Raw genomic sequence first — 21,105 nt, 5'->3', positions numbered from 1 at the left:
TCAGTGGAAGGTTTAGTCCCTATAGGTAGTCTCACTGTTCTCATTCCTTTCTCCCACCAGATAAACAGCTTCCATTTGTCCAACCAGGATGATCCTAGGATCACAGCCTCAGTCATTTTTGGGGCCACCAGGAAGCGAATAAACTCCCAGTGCTCACCTATTTCTTGGCGTAGGGGCTCTGTTAATTGTGTGTAATCAGGGAGCCATGGCTTGCTTGAACCTCACAGGTTTGGAGAGCAGTTTTGCTTATGCCCAGTTTCAAGGCAAATGGCAAGCTAATGATGCATCGGGACCATCCAGAATCAACTAGCACCTTTAAATCTACCTGCGTACCCGACTTAGGGATTATGAGCTTGGCAGGTAGTGAGAAAGGGGGGACGTGTCGGCTCACCATCGGGTCATTCTCTCCTTCGTCATCACTGTTGAAAGAGGGTAGAACAGGGGCAGATCCAGACCGAGTCCTGGCATCCTCCTGTGTGGGGGATGTGACATGGGCAACAGGTTCCTGCGTGATCTGGTTGGATTTCTCTTTCGTTACCGCTGTCCAGGTTTCTTTCTCGCAGCTGGTCCTGGTCTATTCTGCAATTGGGGTGAGGGGACTGGACAATTTGCTGTTCAGTGTGCCTGCTGTCTGCACCGGAAACACTTAATTGACGGGCCTGCAGGTGGCCTGGGTCTTTCAGCCATCACAGTAGTTGGAGGTTTACGTGAGGGTGATTGTCATTTGGGTTGTTCTGGCCTTGGCTCGGCTTCAGGTGGGAAAGGCTTCTTATAGCGGGTGAGCTGAACATCTAATCTTACCGCTCCCCGGTACCATTCTTGCAGCTGGTCAGGTACAGCTCGATAGAGGCAGGCCTGAGAAAGGTGGTTGTCCAATCCTTCCCTGAAATGATGAATTATGGATTGCTCAGGTCATCTCTCTATCCGACGGGCTATCTTGCGAAACTCTCGCACATATTCCAGGGCAGGCCAGCCAGCTTGTTTTAACTTGTGGATTTGTTCTTCTGCTTTGAGGGCAATAGATGGGTCCTCAAATCTTTCTCTCAGCCCTAGGAGGAAGAGGTGGGGGCCCTCCAATTCAGCGGCTTGCTCATTATATAAATTGTTTAACCATTTGGATGCTTCTCCCTCTAGGCTAGACGCAATCACATTGACCATAGCACCTGGATCCAGGTAGAGATAGGCCCAGCAATTCAAATGAGATCATACTAGGGTGAGGGGAAAAAATCAGTTTCTCTGGGTTTCCATCAAAGGTTGCTCTGAAAGGTGGGGCCATCATTGGTTGCTGGGGCCCCCACTGTGGCTGTTGTAACCCCAGTTGCTGCTGGCCCCATCCTGGTTGTTGATTCAACGGCTGCTGGGCCCTCCACAGCAGCTGTTGAACCTCCAGTTGCTGGTGACCCCATTAGTCCTGCTGTATGCCCAGGGGTTGCACATTCGGGCCCTGCTGCTGCCTCCCCTTGCTGTGGTTGAGGCTGCTGGATCTCCCTCATTTGTGGGCCCCACAGAGGTAGCTGTACGTTCGGGGACAGTGACCAATCTCCTAGCTGTGGTCATTCTCCCACCAGCTGCTATCTCCAGGCTTCTGCAACACCCAAAAATATTGCAAGGCCTTTATTAGCTGTGGCAAGCTCAGAGGTTGTTAGCCTTCCACTTGCGGGGGTTCCCAAACCTCCCATTGTTGCAAGGGCGCCAGGCTGGGGTTCTCTGTCTCTGTGGGGGTAGAGAGCCTAGCAGGGGATTCCTGGGGCTGGAGGGCTGTCTGGTCTGCAGACAGGATTTTCCACTCACACAAATTCTCAGTGGCAGATGATCTGATAGCTCTCCATCATTCTGCTTTTGAAATCTTTGAGGGCGGCAAGGCAGTCTCGAGCTGTCTGGATTCTCCACTGGAGTGGTTCCAGCCTGACAACCAGATAAGCTCTCCTAACTGCTTGGGTTCTGCCCCCAACTTGGAGTACTGCAAAAACTCATCTTCCCATAGCATGCTGTCTGTTGCTTCCTCCTCTGGAGTGTCAGTAGCTGCCAAGTCACCATCTTCGAGCATTTTCTCTTTTCCTATGATGAAGATTTTCCCCTGAATGTTTGCCAGCTTCTCTCAAGGCTAGAGACAGCGGCTGGGGCTCAGGACCCCAGTTTATTTGAAAAGGAAGGTGATTCTGGCATGATTCCGACTAATGAAACACTTCAAATGATCTTCTGGCGTATATTCTAAAGAAGTCTATAATAATGAGAACAAGACATTGGCACAGCATGGATAGATGCCAGAATCTGAATTCTCCTCCCCTGAACACATCGTATCAAATATAATTCCCCCCCTTAATTTAAACGTCATAAATTGCATTCTCCAATTCTCCAACCATACAAAGCTTTGCTTCCGTTCTATAGTGCGCCATTCCTTAACTTATTAAAAACAACCGGGGTAGCATTCTCCTCCCCCCAGCTTCATTTAATTTAAAGCAAAACAGTTTAAAGGAAAAGGCCGCCTCTTATATTGTCAGAGCAAAAACATCCAATGTTTGCAGCACTGACAAAAGCGACTTAAATAGGGAAGCTACAAATCAAGAGAAGTACACCTTAATACAAAAAAAAAATCTGACTTCCGGTGGCGATGGCACACCGATGGCGGCTTTCTTCTGGCCACCTGTACTGGGATTCCGTGGAAAGCGCGCGGAGACAGCGAAAATCAACTGTCCCGCGGCTTGAAAACCTCCCCCTTGGGAGAAGAGGGGGAGGAGAGTTTTCCTCGGGTAGAGGTAGAGCTCCCCTAGACCCCCTTAATTATTTGGGGGTCGGAGGGTGAGAGCTCCCTCAGAGCCCGAGGCTTTCTCCGCACCCAGGACGCCTTTGCTCCGAGCTTTAGGAGCGAAGCAAGACGCCGCATCCACATCTGCTATTTAAAGTGACTTGTGAGTGATTTAAAAGCAGACAGAGCTGACCAGGAGAAGTTAAAATTGCAAGTGCTGGAAACTCGGGCAGAATTAATCTTTCCATATTTTAATTTGACTTAAAGGGGAAAAATGGCACTGGAATGCTGTTTCTTTGTGTTTTAAGGTAAATAATAAATAGGGAAGCTACAAATCAAGAGAAGTACACCTTAATACAAAAAAAAATCTGACTTCCGGTGGCGATGGCACACCGATGGCGGCTTTCTTCTGGCCACCTGTACTGGGATTCCGTGGAAAGCGCGCGGAGACAGCGAAAGTCAACTGTCCCGTGGCTTGAAAACCTCCCCCTTGGGAGAAGAGGGGGAGGAGAGTTTTCCTCGGGTAGAGGTAGAGCTCCCCTAGACCCCCTTAATTATTTGGGGGTTGGAGGGTGAGAGCTCCCTCAGAGCCCGAGGCTTTCTCCGCACCCAGGACGCCTTTGCTCCGAGCTTTAGGAGCGAAGCAAGACGCCGCATCCACATCTGCTATTTAAAGTGACTTGTGAGTGATTTAAAAGCAGACAGAGCTGACCAGGAGAAGTTAAAATTACAAGTGCTGGAAACTCGGGCAGAATTAATCTTCTCCATATTTTAATTTGACTTAAAGGGGAAAAATGGCACTGGAATGCTGTTTCTTTGTGTTTTAAGGTAAATAATAAGACTAAAATATTATCTAAAAATATGACTATGAATGAAAAGGAAATGTTAGTAAAATTGACAGGTTATGAAATAGTGAAAAAGTAAAACAAATATTTAAGGGAGTATATATTACAGCCTCTAATGTGAAATTATATAAGAATAATTATGAGACATTATGGCTAAAAGTACAAAAGGATTTAAATAATTGGAAAAAACTACAATTATTTTTGCTGGGGAAAATTGTAGCTGTTAAAATGAATGTTTTACCAAAGTTTCTCTTTTTGTTTCAAATGATACCTATACTGAAAAAAGATGCTAATCTGGATGAATGGCAGAAGGGTATTAATAAATTTATCTGGGTGGGGGAAAAATCAAGAGTTAAACTTAAGATTTAATATTCGTGCAGCTGATCAAAAATATCTGATAAACTCTAGATTGGGTGTACAGTTTAGTGCGTCTGCTCCAGATAAGAAAAATGGAGTAGTTATTTATATGAAGAAAAATTTAACAGCTAATTTAATTGAAACAGATAAACAAGAAAGATATATTATAATTGAACTTTTAATAGAAGGCAAGAAGATACTTTTGGTTGGATTATATACTCCTAATCAACAGCAAGGAGAATTTTATAAACTTTTACATAGTAAGATAATTCAATGGGATTATAAATCGTGTATTTTGATGGGAAATTGGAATGGAGTCCTGGACACACAAAAAGACAAAAAAAGGTCTTTTTAAAAGCATACCAAATCATGCTAGATTGCCTAAATCTTTTTTTGAGATGAAAGATGACTTGGAATTGAGAGATGTTTGGACAGAAAGAAATTTGGAAGAAAAAGATTTTACCTTTTTTTCTGATAGACATCAATCCTTTTCCAGGATTGACTTTGTATTAACTACTAATGATTTTTTTTCTAGGATCAAGAAGATTAAGATATGTCCAAGAATTTTATCAGATCATAGTCCAGTATGGTTGGAATTGGAAAAAGAGAGTGGACAGAGGTGGTCTTGGAGATTGAATGAAAATCTGTTTAGATATCAAGAAAATGTGGATGAATGTAAAAAACAGAAGAAAGCATTTTTAATACAAATATGCATAAGGGTACTTCTATTGAAATGGTTTGGGATGCAAGTAAAGCTTATATGAGAGGAGTGTTAATATATTTGAATAATAAATATAGGCGTAAATTGGAATATAAGCGAAAAGAGTTAGAGGAGGAAATTAAGAGGAAAGAGAAGGCTCTAATTTTGAATCCATCTGACAAGATCAAAGAAGCAATTACTTTGTTAAGAGGTCAGTTTAATATGTTGATGGCAGATCAAGTGGCAACCAACCTACGGTATATTAAACATAATACTTTTTGTATTGCTAATAAGCCGGGTAGGTGGTCACCTTATTTGTTAAGGAAGAAACAAAGGTCACGTAACATAGATAGAATAGTACATAAGGTAAAGAGGTGTTTCAGCAAAATCTTATTAAAAAGGCTTTTGTTGAATTCTATTCTAAGTTATATGTTGGGGATAAGATTCAAGGTATAGATATAGATAGATATTTACAAGAAGTGAATATCCCTGTTCTTACACAAGAGCAAAGGGAAGGGATGAATCAATTGATAAATGCTGAAAAAATTATTTTAGCAATTAAACAATTAAAGGTGGGGAAAGCACCAGGAACAGATGGCTTGACTGCTGTTTATTATAAAGATTTACAGTTAGAAATGGTGGAACCTTTAAAACAATTATTTAGAACAATCCAATCCGGAGGTGAAGTGCCTCCATCGTGGAAAACAGCTTTTATATTGCTGATTCCGAAGGAAGATCAAGATCTTACCCAACCCAAAAATTATACGCCAATATCACTCTTAAATACTGATTACAAGATATTTGCAAAAAAAATTAGCAAATAGATTAATGAAGGAAATGCAGCAAATGATTCATAGTGACCAAACAGGTTTTATAAGTGGTAGACAAATGAAAAATAATGTGAGACATATTGTAGATTTATTGGAATTTTTGGAAAGAAATAACCAGGTCTCTGCAGCGCTGATTTTTTTGGATGCTGAAAAAGCTTTTGATCAATTGGACTGGCAATTTTTATTTAAGGTACTGGAGAAAATGGAGTTTGGGGATACCTTTTTGCAATCTATGAGGGCAATATATCAGAAGCAAACAGCTCAAATAATAATGGTAGTTTGACAGAAGCATGTAACATTGAAAAGGGGACAAGACAGGGGTGTCCGTTGTCACCTTTGTTGTTTGTTTTAACATTGGAAATATTATTGATTAAGATAAGAGACTCAAATAAAATTAAGGGAATTAAAATAAGAGGTCAAGATTATAGATTGAGAGCATTTGCGGATGACTTGGTTATTACTTTAAGTCAACCGACCTACTCAATTGTAGATTTGATGGAGATAATATTGCAATAAGGAAAGGTTTCTGGATTTAAGATAAATGCTCAAAAAACTAAAATATTTAGTTTTAAATTATATTATGAGGCTGCTGCTTTATCAATTAGTGATTGGTTTAATTCAACACAAGGGAGATTATTGAATATTGAGGGTTGTGATTTGTTATTTGGTTGGCATGCATATTTATTGCATGACAAGAAGGTGGATAATGTTTTTAAGACACGTATATTAAGGTATGCTCTGTTGCGAGTATGGAAAAAATATTTATTTATTTATTTATTTATTTTATTTCAATCCCATTTATATCCCGCCCTTCTCCAAAGGCTCAGGGCGGCTTACAATTTAAAGCAGAAATCAATGTGCTTAGCAATAGCCTTCATTCTATGTATATGCCTGCTTATTAGGGCTTTCGCCCCCCCAAGCGGCATTATTACAAAGTCAGCTTATTGCCCCCAACAATCTGGGTCCTCATTTTACCTACCTCGGAAGGAAGGAAGGTTGAGTCAACCTTGAGCCTGGTGGGATGCGAACCTACACTAATTGCAGGCAGCTGGTGTTACTTAAGGAGGCATTAGCCCACTGCTCCACCAAGGCTCGACGTAAGTTAAATTATAAAATACCAATTTGGGCAATACCTAAACATGCAATAGAAAATATAAATGTGGGATTTAAACATGATGTGACTACATATAAAGAAATTCTTAGGATGGAAAGGAATGTGTGGCAATTAAAGCCATTTAATATTTTAAAAGAAGGGAAAATAGTACAAACTTGGTTCCAGTATGGGCAGTTACAAGCTAGATGAAAGGAAGATCAGAAAGTTGGTATTTCGATAACTGATGAAAATTTGGTTAAACAAATTAGAGATCAAGGTCAAGCACATATAAGAAGGATATATAATGCATTGATAGAAATAGACTCAGAAACGGAACTTGTTAAAGATTGTATGATAAAATGGGCCCAGAATTTTCAGGATGTCATAACAATGGATACTTGGGAAAAGATATGGGTTAGAATTGTAAAATTTACACAGGCTCAAAATTTAAGAGAGAATTTTTATAAAATGTTTTATAGATAGCATTTAGATCCCAAAAAATTAGCAAGTATGTATCCGAACTGTCAGCCTAAATGTTGGAGGTGTGGTTGTGATGATGCAACGTATTATCATATATGGTGGACTTGTAAAAAAGTCAAAGCTTTTTGGATTAAAATTTGGTGGAACATGCAGAAGATATTTAAGAAAAGGATAAGGTTTTCTCCACAGTTATTTCTGTTGGGTATTATTACAGATTGTACTGTTATAGATACTAAATTGATGTTGAATTTAATTACGGCAGCAAGACTTTTAGTAGCGCAAGATTGGAAGAAGGAGGAACTGCCTACTATAGAAGAGTGGACTTTGAAAGTTTCAAACCTGACAGAAATGGCAAAGATTTCAGCATATTTGAAAGAACAATCACAACAGAGATATATTGCGGAATGGAGATGATGGATTGAGTATATTCAGAATAAATATGGGACTAAAAAGTTTCATTTAGCATATGAATAAGTATTAGTTTTATATGATGTATCATTAGGTATTCATTATTAGTTAGTTATGTTTAAGGGGAGTTAAAGTGCGATAGAATTTAATGTGTTTTTTTTAGTTAGTTAGCATATTCTAGCTTTAGTTTGTAAAAGTCAATACCCTGTATTCAGCTCTGGGAAGTCGGGGGGTGGGGTGAGGGAGGGTAAGTTGGGGGGAGGGGGAGGGAGGGAGTTTATGTTTTTAAAATGTATTCTAAAACTTTTCAATAATAAAAAAAGAGTTAAACTTAAGATTCTACAAGACGCACGGGAAAGAGGAGGACTTAAGGTGCCTAACTTGAAATTATATTATGATGCGGTAGTTTTAACATTGGTTAGTGATTGGCTTAATTTAACAAATAAAAGAACACTTTATCTTGAGCGATGGGACTTATTATATGGGTGGCATGCATATTTAATTTATGACAAAAAAGTTGACAAGGCTTTTAAATCTCATATTTTAATAAGTGCTTTATTGCATGTCTGGAAAAAGTATTATTATAAGTTAAATTATAAAATACCAATTTGGGGGGTTCCTGGACACGCGATAGAGTGTGAGTTGGGTGTGAGTTCGGATATGATTTCTTATAAGGAATTACTTAGATTGGTAGGGAATGATTGGCAATTAAAGTCGTTAGTTGAGTTAAAACAAGAAAATATTGTACAGTCCTGGTTCCAGTATACTCAATTGCAAGCTAGGTGGAAGTTAGATCAGAAGGTTGGCATTACACTACTGGACGAAAATTTGGTAAAACAGATCACAGATCAAAATCGAGCGCATATAAAGAGAATTTACAATGCTTTAATAGAATTGGATTCAGAAATGGAATTAGTTAAAGATTGTATGGTAAAGTGGGCTCAAAATATTCAAGAACCGATCCCATTGGATATATGGGAGGTAATTTGGGTTAGAAATGTTACATTTACCGAGGCCCAAAATTTAAGAGAAAATTTTTATAAAATGTTTTATAGATGGCATTTGGATCCTAAAAAGTTGTCTTGTGTGTATCCTAATTTACAGCCCAAATGTGGCAGTTTGGATGCCACTTATTTTCATATCTGGTGGACTTGTAGAAATATAAAAGCTTTTTGGATTAAAATTTGGTGGAACATTCAAAAGATTTTTAAGAGAAAGATAAAGTTTACCCCACAACTATTTTTATTGGGTGTTATTATAGATTGTGATACTAAAGAAACTAATTTGATGTTGAACTTGATAACAGCTGCAAGGTTATTGGTAGGGCAATATTGGAAGAAAGATAGTTTGCCTACTATAGAAGAATGGACATTTAAAGTGTCAAATTTAGCAGAAATGGCTAAGATTTCTGCTTACTTGAAGGATCATTCACAAGAAAGATACATTTCGGTCTGGAGAAGATAGATAGATTATATTCAGAATAAATATGGGACCAAAAAGTTCCATTTAGCTTATGGGTAAATTTTAGATTGTTATTATTATTAATAGTTTATTATAGCAGAATTTTATTAGTTTTAATTATATGTCCCAGCTTCTGCCAACCTAGCAGTTCGAAAGCACGTAAAAAATGCAAGTAGAAAAATAGGGACCACTCCGGTGGGAAGGTAACAGCGTTCCGTGCGCCTTTGGCGTCTAGTCATGCTGGCCACATGACCACGGAGACGTCCTCGGACAAGCGCTGGCTCTTCGGCTTTGAAACGGAGATGAGCACCGGCCCCTAGAGTCGGAAACGACTAGCACGCATGTGCGGGGGAACCTTTACCTTTACCTTTTATTATTATTTTTAGTATTAGTATTGTTTAATAACTTGGATATTAATTTGTTTATGTTTTTATTATTATGTTCACTTTTATTTTGTTTGTATTTACGTTAAAGGGGAGTTAAAGCGCATTATGAACTTGATTATTTATATAGTTGGTTAATGTTAGTTAGATTATGATTATTATATTTGTAACCCTGTGTTCAGGTTTGGGAAGTGGGGGAGGGAGAGGGGGGAGTTTTGGGTGGGTTGGTTTTGGGGATTATATTGTAATTTTTACAAAACTTTTTAATAAAAAAAATCTACAAAGTTTTGCCACAACAATGAAAATGGAAAAGATATTTTATCTGTCAGGACTTCAAAACAAATTTGAGGATAAGAAAAAGTTTTAAGAAAATGGATTATAGAGCTGCCAGGAGAATCATTAGAATCTGGGAGACAAAAAGCGTACATCATATACAACCTGTCTTTCTCAATCCCAACATTATTTACGAAAATACAGGAATCCCCTGGCAAGCAGAATATACTAACTTTGAAAGCTACTTGGCAAAAGAAGACTAGAGTTAGATTCAAGAGACCTGACTCGACTTACCGGATGGAGTACTACATGATTCTACACTTGTTTGAGTATGGTTAAAAGAACATAAAATTTTGGATATAGCTATAGTAAGACGCGGTGGCTCAGTGGGTTAGGACGCTGAGCTTGTCGATCAGAAGGTCGGCAGTTTGGCGGGTCGAATCCCGAGTGCCGCGTAACAGAGTGAGCGCCTGTTACTCGTCCCAGCTTCTGCCAACCTAGCAGTTTGAAAGCACATAAAAATGCAAGTAGAAAAAGAGGGACCACTACGGTGGGAAGGTAACAGCGTTCCGTGCGCCTTTGGCATCTAGTCATGCTGGCCACATGACCACGGAGACGTCCTCGGACAAGCGCTGGCTCTTCGGCTTTGAAACGGACATGAGCACCGGCCCCTAGAGTCGGAAACGACTAGCACGCATGTGCGGGGGAACCTTTACCTTTACTTTTTATAGTAAGAGGAAAAGGGACGCGGTGGCTCAGTGGGTTAGGATGCTGAGCTTGTCGCTCAGAAGGTCTGCAGTTTGGCGGGTCGAATTCCGAGTGCCGCATGGGAACTTTTACCTTTACCTTTTATAGTAAGAGGGATAAGAGACATAAATAGTATATTTTTATATGAAATGTGAAAATATTGGGATGATGTATGTGAATGAAAAGGTAGGACATTTAAAAGTAATTAATTTTGACAGAAGTATGACAGAGAAGAATGATTTGAATACTGAGGGAAAACTAAGCTTAAATAAGAATTTTGAAAACAGGACATACAGGTGAAACTCGAAAAATTTGAATATCGTGCAAAAGTACATTTATTTCAGTAATGCAACTTAAAAGGGGAAACTAATATATGAGATAGACTCATTACATGCAAAACAAGATAGTTCAAGCCGTGATTTGTCATAATTGTGATTATGGCTTACACTCATGAAAACCCCAAATCCACAATCTCAGAAAATTAGAATATTGTGAAAAGGTGCAATATTCTAGGCTCAAAGGGTCCCACTCTAATCAGCTAATTAAGCCATAACACCTGCAAAGGGTTCCTGAGCCTTTAAATGGTCTCTGGTTCAGTAGGAATCACAATCATGGGGAAGACTGCTGACCAGACAGTGGTGCAGAAAACCATCACTTATACACCCTCCATAAGGAGGGAAAGCCTCAAAAGGTAATTGCAAAAGAAGTTGGATGTTCCCAAAGTGCTGCATCAAAGCACATTAATAGAAAGTTATGTGGAAGGGAAAAGTGTGGAAGAAAAAGGTGCACAAGCAGCAGGGATGACCGCAGCCTGGAGAGGATTGTCAGGAAAAGGCCATTCAAAAGTGTTAGGGACTTTCACAAGGAGTGGACTGAGGCTAGAGTCAGTGCACCAAGAGCCACCATACACAGACGAATCCTGGACATGGGCTTCAAATGTTGTATTCCTCTTGTCAAGACGCTCCAGAACAACAAACGTCAGAAGCGTCTTACCTGGGCTAAAGAAAAACAGACCTGGTCTGTTGCTCAGTGGTCCAAAGTCCTCTTTTCTGATGAAAGCAACTTTTGCATCTCATTTGGAAACCAAGGACCCAGAGTCTGGAGGAAGAATGGAGAGGCACACACTGCAAGATGCTTGAAGTCCAGTGTGAAGTTTCCACAGTCTGTGTTGATTTGGGGAGCCATGTCATCTGCTGGTGTTGGTCCACTGTGCTTCATTAAGTCCAGGGTCAACGCAGCCGTCTACCAGGAGATTTTGGAGCACTTCACACTTCCTTCCACAGACGAGCTTTATGGGGATGCTGACTTCATTTTCCAGCAGGACTTGGCACTTGCCCACACTGCCAAAAGCACCAAAACCTGGTTCAATGACCGTGGGATTACTGTGCTTGAGTGGCCAGCAAACTCACCTGACCTGAACCCCATAGAGAATCTATGGGGCATTGCCAAGAGAAAGATGAGACATGAGACCGAACAATGCAGAAGAGCTGAAGGCCGCTACTGAAGCATCCTGGTCTTCCATAACACCTCAGCAGTGCCACAGGCTGATAGCTTCCATGCCACGCCGCATTGAGGCAGTAATTGCTGCAAAAGGGGCCCAAATCAAGTACTGAGTACATATGCATGCTTATACTTTTCAGAGGTCCAATATTGTTCTATGTACACTCCTTGTTTTATTGATTGCATGTAATATTCTAATTTTCTGAGATTGTGGATTTGGGGTTTTCATGAGCTGTAAGCCATAATCATCACAATTATGACAAATCACGGCTTGAACTATCTTGCTTTGCATGTAATGAGTCTATCTCATATATCAGTTTCCCCTTTTAAGTTGCATTACTGAAATAAACTTTTGCACATTATTCTAATTTTTCGAGTTTTACCTGTATAGTGACTTAGCAAGATGTCTTTTACAAATATAATTGAAACATAAGCTGACCAGAAAAGACGTTATATGTGGATGTTATAAGATATATAAGTAGTACAGTATCTTTATAATATATGAAATATGAAAATATTGGGATGATATAAGTAAATGAAAAGTTTGGATATTCAAAGGTAATCAATTTTGAGAAAATTATGACTGATAATGATCTGAATATTGAGAGGAAATTAAGTATAAATAAGAATTCTGTAAACAGGATATATAGTGATTTAATAAGATGACTTTTACAACTGCAATATAAGTCAAGCAGAAAAGATGTTATACAGTACATGGATGCCATTGTTACTTGTACAAATACAAAATAATGTCTATATCCAACTTTGTATGCATTAGATTTAGATTTTTTTAAGATTTTATTAGATTTATATACCGCCCTTTCCCGAAGGAATCAGGGCGGTTTACAGGGCATTTTAAAATCATACCAATACAAAATACAAAGTTAAAAGACAAATAAAAGATTAAATTATCCCTGAAAATAAAACCCCAGTTTAAATTCTCAGCCTGGGCCAGAGAGCTCAAAGAGCCAAGTCTTCAGGTCTCGGCGGAATGAACGTAGGTCAGGGGTAGTCCTGAGCTCCACGGGCAGCTGGTTCCAGAGGGCAGGCGCACCCACAGAAAAGGCCCTCCCCCTGGGTGTTATCTGCCGGCAATCTTTTACTGGCGGCACCCTGAGAAGACCCTCCCTCTGGACGAAGGGAACTTGATGCTGAAAATATTAAGAATTATATCTGCCTAATGCTGATAAACGCGCATATTATTAGAAGAAGGGAAGTTCAAGGAAACAAACTATTAATATATTGATTATAGAATTACATAAATTATTGTTTTTTAAATATATGAACCCAGACAACACGCTGTTTACTAAGCACTAAAGATTGTCATTGTAAAAAAATCAATAAAATCTATATTTTTAAAAAAACTGAAGATGGAGATAACTGTCCTTAACAATATTCCCTTGTAACTGGTAGTTGGAGACATGCTTCCCCCATGTCTGAGGTAACATTCAGTGTTAACAGGTCTAGTGTCCTTGAATTTATTCAATCCTCCTTTAAAGCTATTCAAGTCAGTGGCTATATGCCAAGCAAAGAACCTTCTTTTATTTTTTTAATTGCAACTTGCTGCACTGAATGACCCCTAATTCTAAAGTCTGAAGGGAAGAACCTTCTCTCTGGCCATCTTCCTCACACCATACATGATTTTACCAGTTGCTTTTTACGTAAATGAAACAGATCCATTCAGAGAGGTGTTCTAATCATTCTAGCAGTTTTTTCTACATTTTTCCAATTCTATCACTTCTTGTTTCAAATGTGGCTACCACATCCACTTCAGTACACCTAATTCCAAATTTTAATGTCCCACAAAGGTATCAAAGGGCATTACAGTATGGTCAGGTTTATTTTCAATCTCTTTCCAAATGATCCCTAACACAAAATTGCCTTTTTCATAGCTGTTGCACATTGAGTTACATCCTTAATGAGCTACTAGTGATAACCTATATAACTATGTAATACATTATTAGTAGACTGTGAGAAACCAATACATTCCTTTCCTATTAGCTCACTCTTTGCTCCAATTTTGAAGGGAAAGAAAAAAAGTCAAAAGCTTAAAAAGTTCTGACCCTTCAGGTTGATGCTCCTGTTCCTGCTCCTCCTCACTGCTTCCTTCCTTATAACATTGGTTTAAGATATAATCTCTCAGAAACTGCTCCCCTTCATCCAGTTTTGGATCATTCCAGTATATTTTCAGAGGTATCTATGGAGATAGAGATACACAGATGAAATCCAAAACATACTACTAAGAATGAAAATGTGAACAATAATCATCATTAAATTCACTCCAAATATAACTGCCATCCCACTTCTCTTTGCTCAGGGATGATCTAGACTCTACAGAAATGTCTTATGCCCATTTTATCCTAAAGGTGTTGGAAGGAGGTGGACAAACTATGATGAGACATAGAGAAAACTAACAATTGATCTTTCAAGTTTTTGGTTTTTTGATACAGCTACCTTCATAATGAGTGTTTTTTCTTCTATTTTATTGCAGCAACTTGGAATTAAAATTAGCCACAGGGTGATCAGTACAGGTAATCTCCGAGTTATAAACATTCCCTTAGCGAATGTTCGAGGTTACATGATAAGTGCCCCCTAGTGTTTGCGAACAAGTCCCAAAATTATGAATGTTGCAGCACCACAAACATGCTCAGCCTTAGATCCATGGGGCAGCCCTGGAACCAGCAACTAGCGTACCCGCCCCGCCTTCTGGGCGCATGTGCAAGAAGCAGCAAGCAGGCAGAGTCTGACGTCCCTGCTGGCTGTCTTGCCCCACAGGCTGACTTCACCCAGGATGCTGGCGCTGGTCGTCACCAGGGCAGAGATGGCGGGGCGGCTCCTCACTGGTTCCGGTGCTGCCCCATGGATCTAAAGCTGAGTGCTTTCTGGCTTTGATAGACACAGATTGTAGATCTGTCAGCACCTCCATGGCCTGCTTGCTGGACTAGCCTCGCAGCCATGAGGCTTCCCTTTCACTGGGACTGGGCCCTCTCGCCTGTGTGGGATAGCGATGGCGGTATCATGGACACTGGCAGCGCTGGCAATCTCTCCCCCTCTCATCACCCCTTCCTGAGCACGGAGGAAGGAAAGAGATGAGAATGAGAAGGGAGGGGGGGGGAGGGAGGGAGGGAGGGAGGGAGGAAGGAAGGAAGGAAGGAAGGAAGGAAGGAAGGAAGGAAGGAGGAAAGGAAAGGAAAGGAAAGGAAAGGAAAGGAAAGGAAAGGAAAGGAAAGGAAAGGAAAGGAAAGGAAAGGAAAGGAAAGGAAAGGAAAGGAAAGGAAAGGAAATGTGGTTGGAAATGCTCCAATTCACACAGTTCTGCTTCAATCCTAGATCCATTGAGACTTGGGCTCAAAGGAGAAAGCAATTTTGTGTTCTCTTTTGTTTCACAGACAGGACTTTATAGGCAATCCAAGTTAACACTGGTATTCTTGAATTGTGAATTCTTAGGAAAGTATCCCCTCCTTGTGTGTTACAAACAGCCATTTCCAGTGGGGAAAACAGGACAAAGCAGAGTGGGGGAAAATATTTTCCTTTGCTATATTTCCAGTCTGAATTAGACCATGGCAGGGTCTCTACAGGAGAGCTATTTTAAGGATTATGTATTAATAGAAAAGCAACTAAATTACCTCTGTTCCTAATACTAAAGCTGTTGCACATAAAAAACAGGAGCTCTGTTCAACTATCACAGTCACCATTTTGACAGTTTTGCTGTACTGTTGTCTGTGGACGCCCCCACTAAATGCAAACATGGAATAAACTGAGCCTGGTTTATTCTCAGTCTTTTAAGTGGCCACAGACTACTAGCAAAAGTGGCATTTGTTCACAAGGCAAGAAGGCATTGAGAAATATTTCACCTTTTGCATTTGAGCATCCAAGAAGGGACGGGAAAGGAGAAAGGGAAAGAGGAAAGACTAACAAAAAGAAGGAAAGAGTGGAAGGAAGAAGTAAAGGAGAATGAAGAGGAAAGGAAAAAAAAGAAAAGAAGAAAGGAAGGCAGGAAGATAAGATTATAATGAGAGGGAGGATGGGTCTGAGGGAAGTACTGCCTTACCACTTGGCCACAAGCAGCCCTTTTGCCCTTTCTGCATCCCCTTGTTTGGTCCTCCTGACCTTCTCTGGTGGTCTCCCATCCGATTGCTGAGGATGCTTTGGTTACAAAGCCAGGTCTCTTCACAGAGAGAGGGAGTGGGCCTCCTTCTGACCCACACATTTTGCCCTCCCGCACACACCATAAGCAACTTGGCCAAGCAGAGCAAGCTAATCAGCAGCATCCTTGAGGAGTAGGTAAGTGCAGCCAGGCGCCACGTTGGGAAAGGCTAGACGGGGCACTTGCCCTCCACTGCCCAGGGCTCCGAGCAGCCTACATCACTGGGATCCTCTGCATGGCCTGAGATCTTCCCTCAATTTGCAAAGCCTTTTGCCATCTATGCAAAAAGCAGCTGCCGCTGCAAACAGAGCCCCAGGTTGACACGCACGTCACTCCCGGGTTCTGTTTTTGCCAGCAGAGGCCTTCAGGAAAGGCCTTTGCCTGTGAAAACGGAAGCTGGGGATGACGCATCCATCAACTTGGGGGTCCATTTTCACCAGCAAAGGCCTCAATTAGGCCTTTGCTGCTGAGAACAGACGTTGGGAGTGACACACACTCCCTCCAGGGGCTTCGTTTTCATTGGCAAAGGGCTTGAGGCCTTTGCCACCAAGAATGAAGGCCAGGAGCGACACACGCTCCTTCCAGGGGCTCCGTTCTCAGAGGCAAAGGCCGCCTCAAGCCCTATTGGGCTCTTTGAAGCAGCACTTATAGGTGCATAAACACTTTTTGGCCAGAGGCCGAAAGCTTCTGGGGGCCATGATCTCGTGCAACTTCTAGCACCCATCCATTTTTGCAGAGAATAGGTGCCTGACTTCCCGTGAGATCAGGGCATCCAGAAGCTTTCAGTCTCTGTGCGAAAAATGCATGCCAACTGGAGACTTCAAGCAACATGATTTCGGTGCCCCAAACCTTCTTTCGGTATGCTTTTCCTTGTTGAATCTGGAAGCCTTTGGAGGAGACTCACCAAGACTGCCCACTGCTCCAGAAGTGGTAGGCAGCCCTGTGAGGCAGAGAAGCTGAGCAGGGTGCACTTGTCCTGCTCTCCTTCTGCTCTCACCACTCGCCAGGAGCAGGCAAAGAAACAGAAAGGCTGGAGAGGAGACAGATCTTCACAAGGTAAGTGACCCGGCATGGCAGGATGGGTGGAGGAGCAACTGTGGGGACCCCAGGGGAGGGAGAATGAGATATCTCAGTGAGCCGGGGGAGGCCTTAAGTGGTCTGAAGCAGGTGGCCTGTTCCATCACTAGCCCCCCCCCCCATGGCCTTCCCCACCCTGAGATACCTCATGTGCACTTAACAAGCCACACATTCAATTAGCGAATGTGTGCCTGAAAGCAGGGAGTGATCGCATTCAAGGTACAAGATTCACTCCTACGAGTCCTCAAGTTATGAATGGAATGGGCAGGCTCCATTCCATTTGTAACTCAAGGACTACCTGTAAAAAATCCCCCACTCAAACGGTCAAGAATAAAATCTGTCCCTCTTCCTTACTTAGTACTCCCAAATGAAAGTTCTAGAGATCAGTAAATAATTATTTTCAGAGAATAATCCAAGTCAGTTGAATAATTGTTATCTGGATTTCTAGGGTCTCCTAAATCACCAAGAAACAATTATATCCTAAGCCAACATTCAACTCTTAACCTCCAGTTATTCCAGCCATTTGTACAGTTATCAATTGTCCCCATCCCATTACTAGCCAGATCTTGAAGTTCATTCTCTGTTTCTAGCTTCTTTTGACCTTTCAACCAGCTGATATAGTCTGCTTCCTCATGTTCCTGAAAGAAAGTAAGTATTAAACAGACAACATTAATATCCCTTTATAGTTCCAGCATCATACTATGGGGATTTTTATTTGCATTTTTAATTACTTTCAAATTCATTCTTGAGTTAGATTATTTTTCAGTCAAAATATTTATACTTTATTTTTGCCCCTCCTTAAAAAAATCAATATAAATTTGGCTACTGAAAAATTAAGTGTCTTTCTCCATTATAAACCAAGTTTTCAAAACCTAAGTAATACCCTGGGCTATCTTAAAAAAGATTTGGGCAATACTGAAGTGTAGACTAGTTGTATATTTTCGGAAGCAAATTCTTTGTCTCATGATGTCATGATATCTGCCATTTGTCTTTAAGTTTAATTGACAGTTGACAAAATTGGATCGCCAGGTTCTCATAAAATAGTTAACCTTACTACCACCTGATAAATGATTTATTCAGCACAGCAGAAGAAAATTAGCAAGATGTAAAGCTGCTCCAATTGAACTGAAAATAATTAAATTTGTAGATATGCCAGGTTATCTAGCTTGTTCATAAATACTTAGTTATTATGTAGTGCAGTCTATTTGAATTTCTATATAAGTTTGACTGATATAACTCACTGGGATTCAGTTGTTCTAAGTTAAGCTAATTCTTGTATTTAAGCAAGGTGCTAACCCTACCTTAGACCCAGTGAAGCATCTCATGAGGAGGCCACTGTATACTATAGGTAAATTGCATATAAAATTGGAGAACACATTCAGCATTCTATTTTTTTTAAGGAATGGGTATCTGAAATATCAGAAAGGCATGTCACTGTTGAGAACTCCTGGAAAATCAGGAGTAATCAAGAAAAAGTTATCACAGGAAGGAGGTATCCCCTGTGACATTCAAGTAAAGTTCCTCATAATCTGAAGATATGATTAATATTTCAGACAGCCTGGAGGACCAAGCAGAAAAAATATGTATTTCCCACCTTTCCCCTCAGAAACTAAGCTGATTTTCAGAACAGTACCCTACTTAGATGAGCAAAAGACCTAAATAATACTACCTTATATAGACACATACTTTCTCTTCCTTACTTTTAACCCGTTTCTGAAGCAGAGCTGAAGAATTGCCACTGTTGCCTTCTTCTTCATCGCTTTCTGCCACAAACTTTCGGAAGCTGTATCAGATACAAAGGTAGGTCAAATGTTTTTGGAGGTTAAAAATCAATACCATCACACAGCACATGGTCACAAAGATTTACAATTACAATAATTAAATTCAAATTAGTAAACTGATTTTTTAACCATGGCCTATCAAATAACTAGGTTTATTAAACCACTAATCCAGAACTATAGTTTCCTAATTTTAATTTTAATTTGTTTAATTGTGGGCTAGTCTTAATTTAATTCCATTTTAAAGTGTACTTATTTGTATTGTTTTAACTCGCCCTGTAAACTGCCCTGAGTCCTTCGGGAATAGGGCAGTATATAAAATCAATTAAATAAATAAATAAAAATAATGAGAACTGAGTTCAAAGAAACAAAGCCAGGCAAATTACATTTTGGTTTATTTTATTTTTTTATAAGTTTTATTGGCTTTTTAACATAATTCAACAGGGCTTATTTAACAAATGTGTTGTCTGAATTTATCGTTCACTAATACAAATTAGATTCCTAATCCCTAGTTCGTTTTTCCAACCATTGATAAAATAAGTCCCAAGTTCGAAAATATTCTGTTTTTCTTTTTCTTTAAATCTCAGAGTAAGGCTATTTCTTCCTCCAATGGTATTTCTTCATTTTTCCAACATTGTGCAAATATAAGTCTTGCTGCTGTTGTCACATGTAAAATCAAATATATATTTCTTTTGTCAAGCTTTTTTTGCATTATACCTAATAAAGTTCAGCTTTAAAATCTTCATGTTTCCCCAACACATTTTCTAGACACGTATGTATTTTTGTCAAATATTTCTTTGCTTTAACACATGTCCACCATACATGATAATAAGTACCTGGTTTATGATTATATTTCCAACATTTATTCACTATATTTTTAAACATTTTTGCTAATCTTGCTGGTGGCAAGTGCCATCTATACAACATTTTATATAAGTTTTCTTTATAAGAGGTTGACATTGTCAATTTATAATTTCTTTCCCACAGGCTTTGCCATTTCTCTAAATCAGGGCTTTTCAGCCAGTGGTACACGTACCACTTGTGGTACTTTGGCACGTGGCAGGTGGTGCGTGACCGTCTTAGAGAAGTGTAGCAGGGCAGGGGAATGAGCCGAAGAGACCCAAGCCTGAGGGAGAGGCAGCTGGAGCTGCAAGTCTGTCAGGGCTCAGCAGAAGCCCCAGGAGCGCTGGCAGGGCTCCAGCTGACTGGCGCTTCTAGAAGCAGCATGGAGCTGGAGATAAACTGGAGAAAAAGGGGGGGGAGGAGAGGATATAAAAGGTGGTGGTTTTGGTAGGAAAGGGGAAAAAAAGACAACAGGGGAAGAGAAGGGGACAGAGAAGAAGCTATAGGAGAGCTCAACAGTCAGGGAAGAAAAAGAGACAGGGAAAAAGCAGCAGCTGCTGCTGGAAGAAAAGGTCCCCTGGTTCGTTTTCTCCAGCCAGGAGAATGCAATCAGCGCTGATGAAATGAAAAGCCGGGTGATTCAGCAAAGGAACAGCAACCAAAGAAATTAAAACCAGTACTTTTTAACTTTTTTCTACAGTTTGTAGCATTTTATTAGATTATCGAATAAAATACAAAAGCAAATAATAGGATACAGTGGGGAGGAAAAATGTAAAAAATTGAGGGGGAGAAGGGAAAAAGAACAGACTTCCTCTGTTACAGCAGAAGGAAGCATTAACATTGAACCTCAACTTTTTATTATAAACTATCCATTTCCATAACAACAAATGAATCTAATCAGTAAAACCCAAAATCTCCCCCCCCTTTTTTAGTCATCAAGTTTTTGACACCTTCCTAAGCACTGGTGGTACTCAAATATTGTCATGTCCTAAAAGTGGCACAATCTGTGAAAAGGTTGAAAAGCCCTGCTCTTAATCTATATTGTATCCAAAATTCTTTGCCCATGTTTTCACTTGTTTTACTTGTTCATCTTCCATTTTCAAATTTAATAAAAAGTTATACATTTTCTTAATTAGTTTTTCATCAGAGGTTAATAATATCTGATCTAACAAAATTTGCTCTTTATAGAATCCATACAATTTAACATCTTTATTATATTTCACTTGCATCTGTAAATGTGACCACCATGATAAATCAATACCCTGATTATCTAGATTTTAAGTTCCCTTCAGAGTTTAGAATCTTTTTTATATATTCATTCATTTTCTATTTTCACAAACAAGAGCCCAAGATGACTGAGTCCATTAGTGATTCCATGGTACATGTAAGCTTCTTAAGTCTAATACTACACCCTCCAGTACATCCTCTGTTCTTCTG

At 40.0% G+C, this 21,105-nt stretch overlaps 1 protein-coding gene across 1 annotated transcript in view; it reads right to left on the bottom strand.

Annotated features, from left to right (window-relative positions):
• The window catches only part of KRI1 (KRI1 homolog), an 89,124-nt gene that overhangs the window by 45,392 nt on the left and 22,627 nt on the right, over positions 1-21,105 (bottom strand). Inside the window, exons 7-9 of the mRNA XM_081318256.1 lie at positions 18,734-18,830; positions 17,608-17,685; positions 13,887-14,020 (exon numbers count right to left, since the gene is read on the bottom strand). Of these exons, the coding sequence (XP_081174382.1) occupies positions 13,887-14,020; positions 17,608-17,685; positions 18,734-18,830 (309 nt within the window). The remainder of the gene's footprint in view (positions 1-13,886; positions 14,021-17,607; positions 17,686-18,733; positions 18,831-21,105) is intronic.

The sequence above is a fragment of the Vipera berus genome, assembly GCF_964194415.1.
Source record: "Vipera berus genome assembly, chromosome: 2".
Classification (NCBI taxonomy): Eukaryota; Metazoa; Chordata; class Lepidosauria; order Squamata; family Viperidae; genus Vipera; species Vipera berus.
This window is presented reverse-complemented; position numbering and strand designations above follow the sequence as displayed.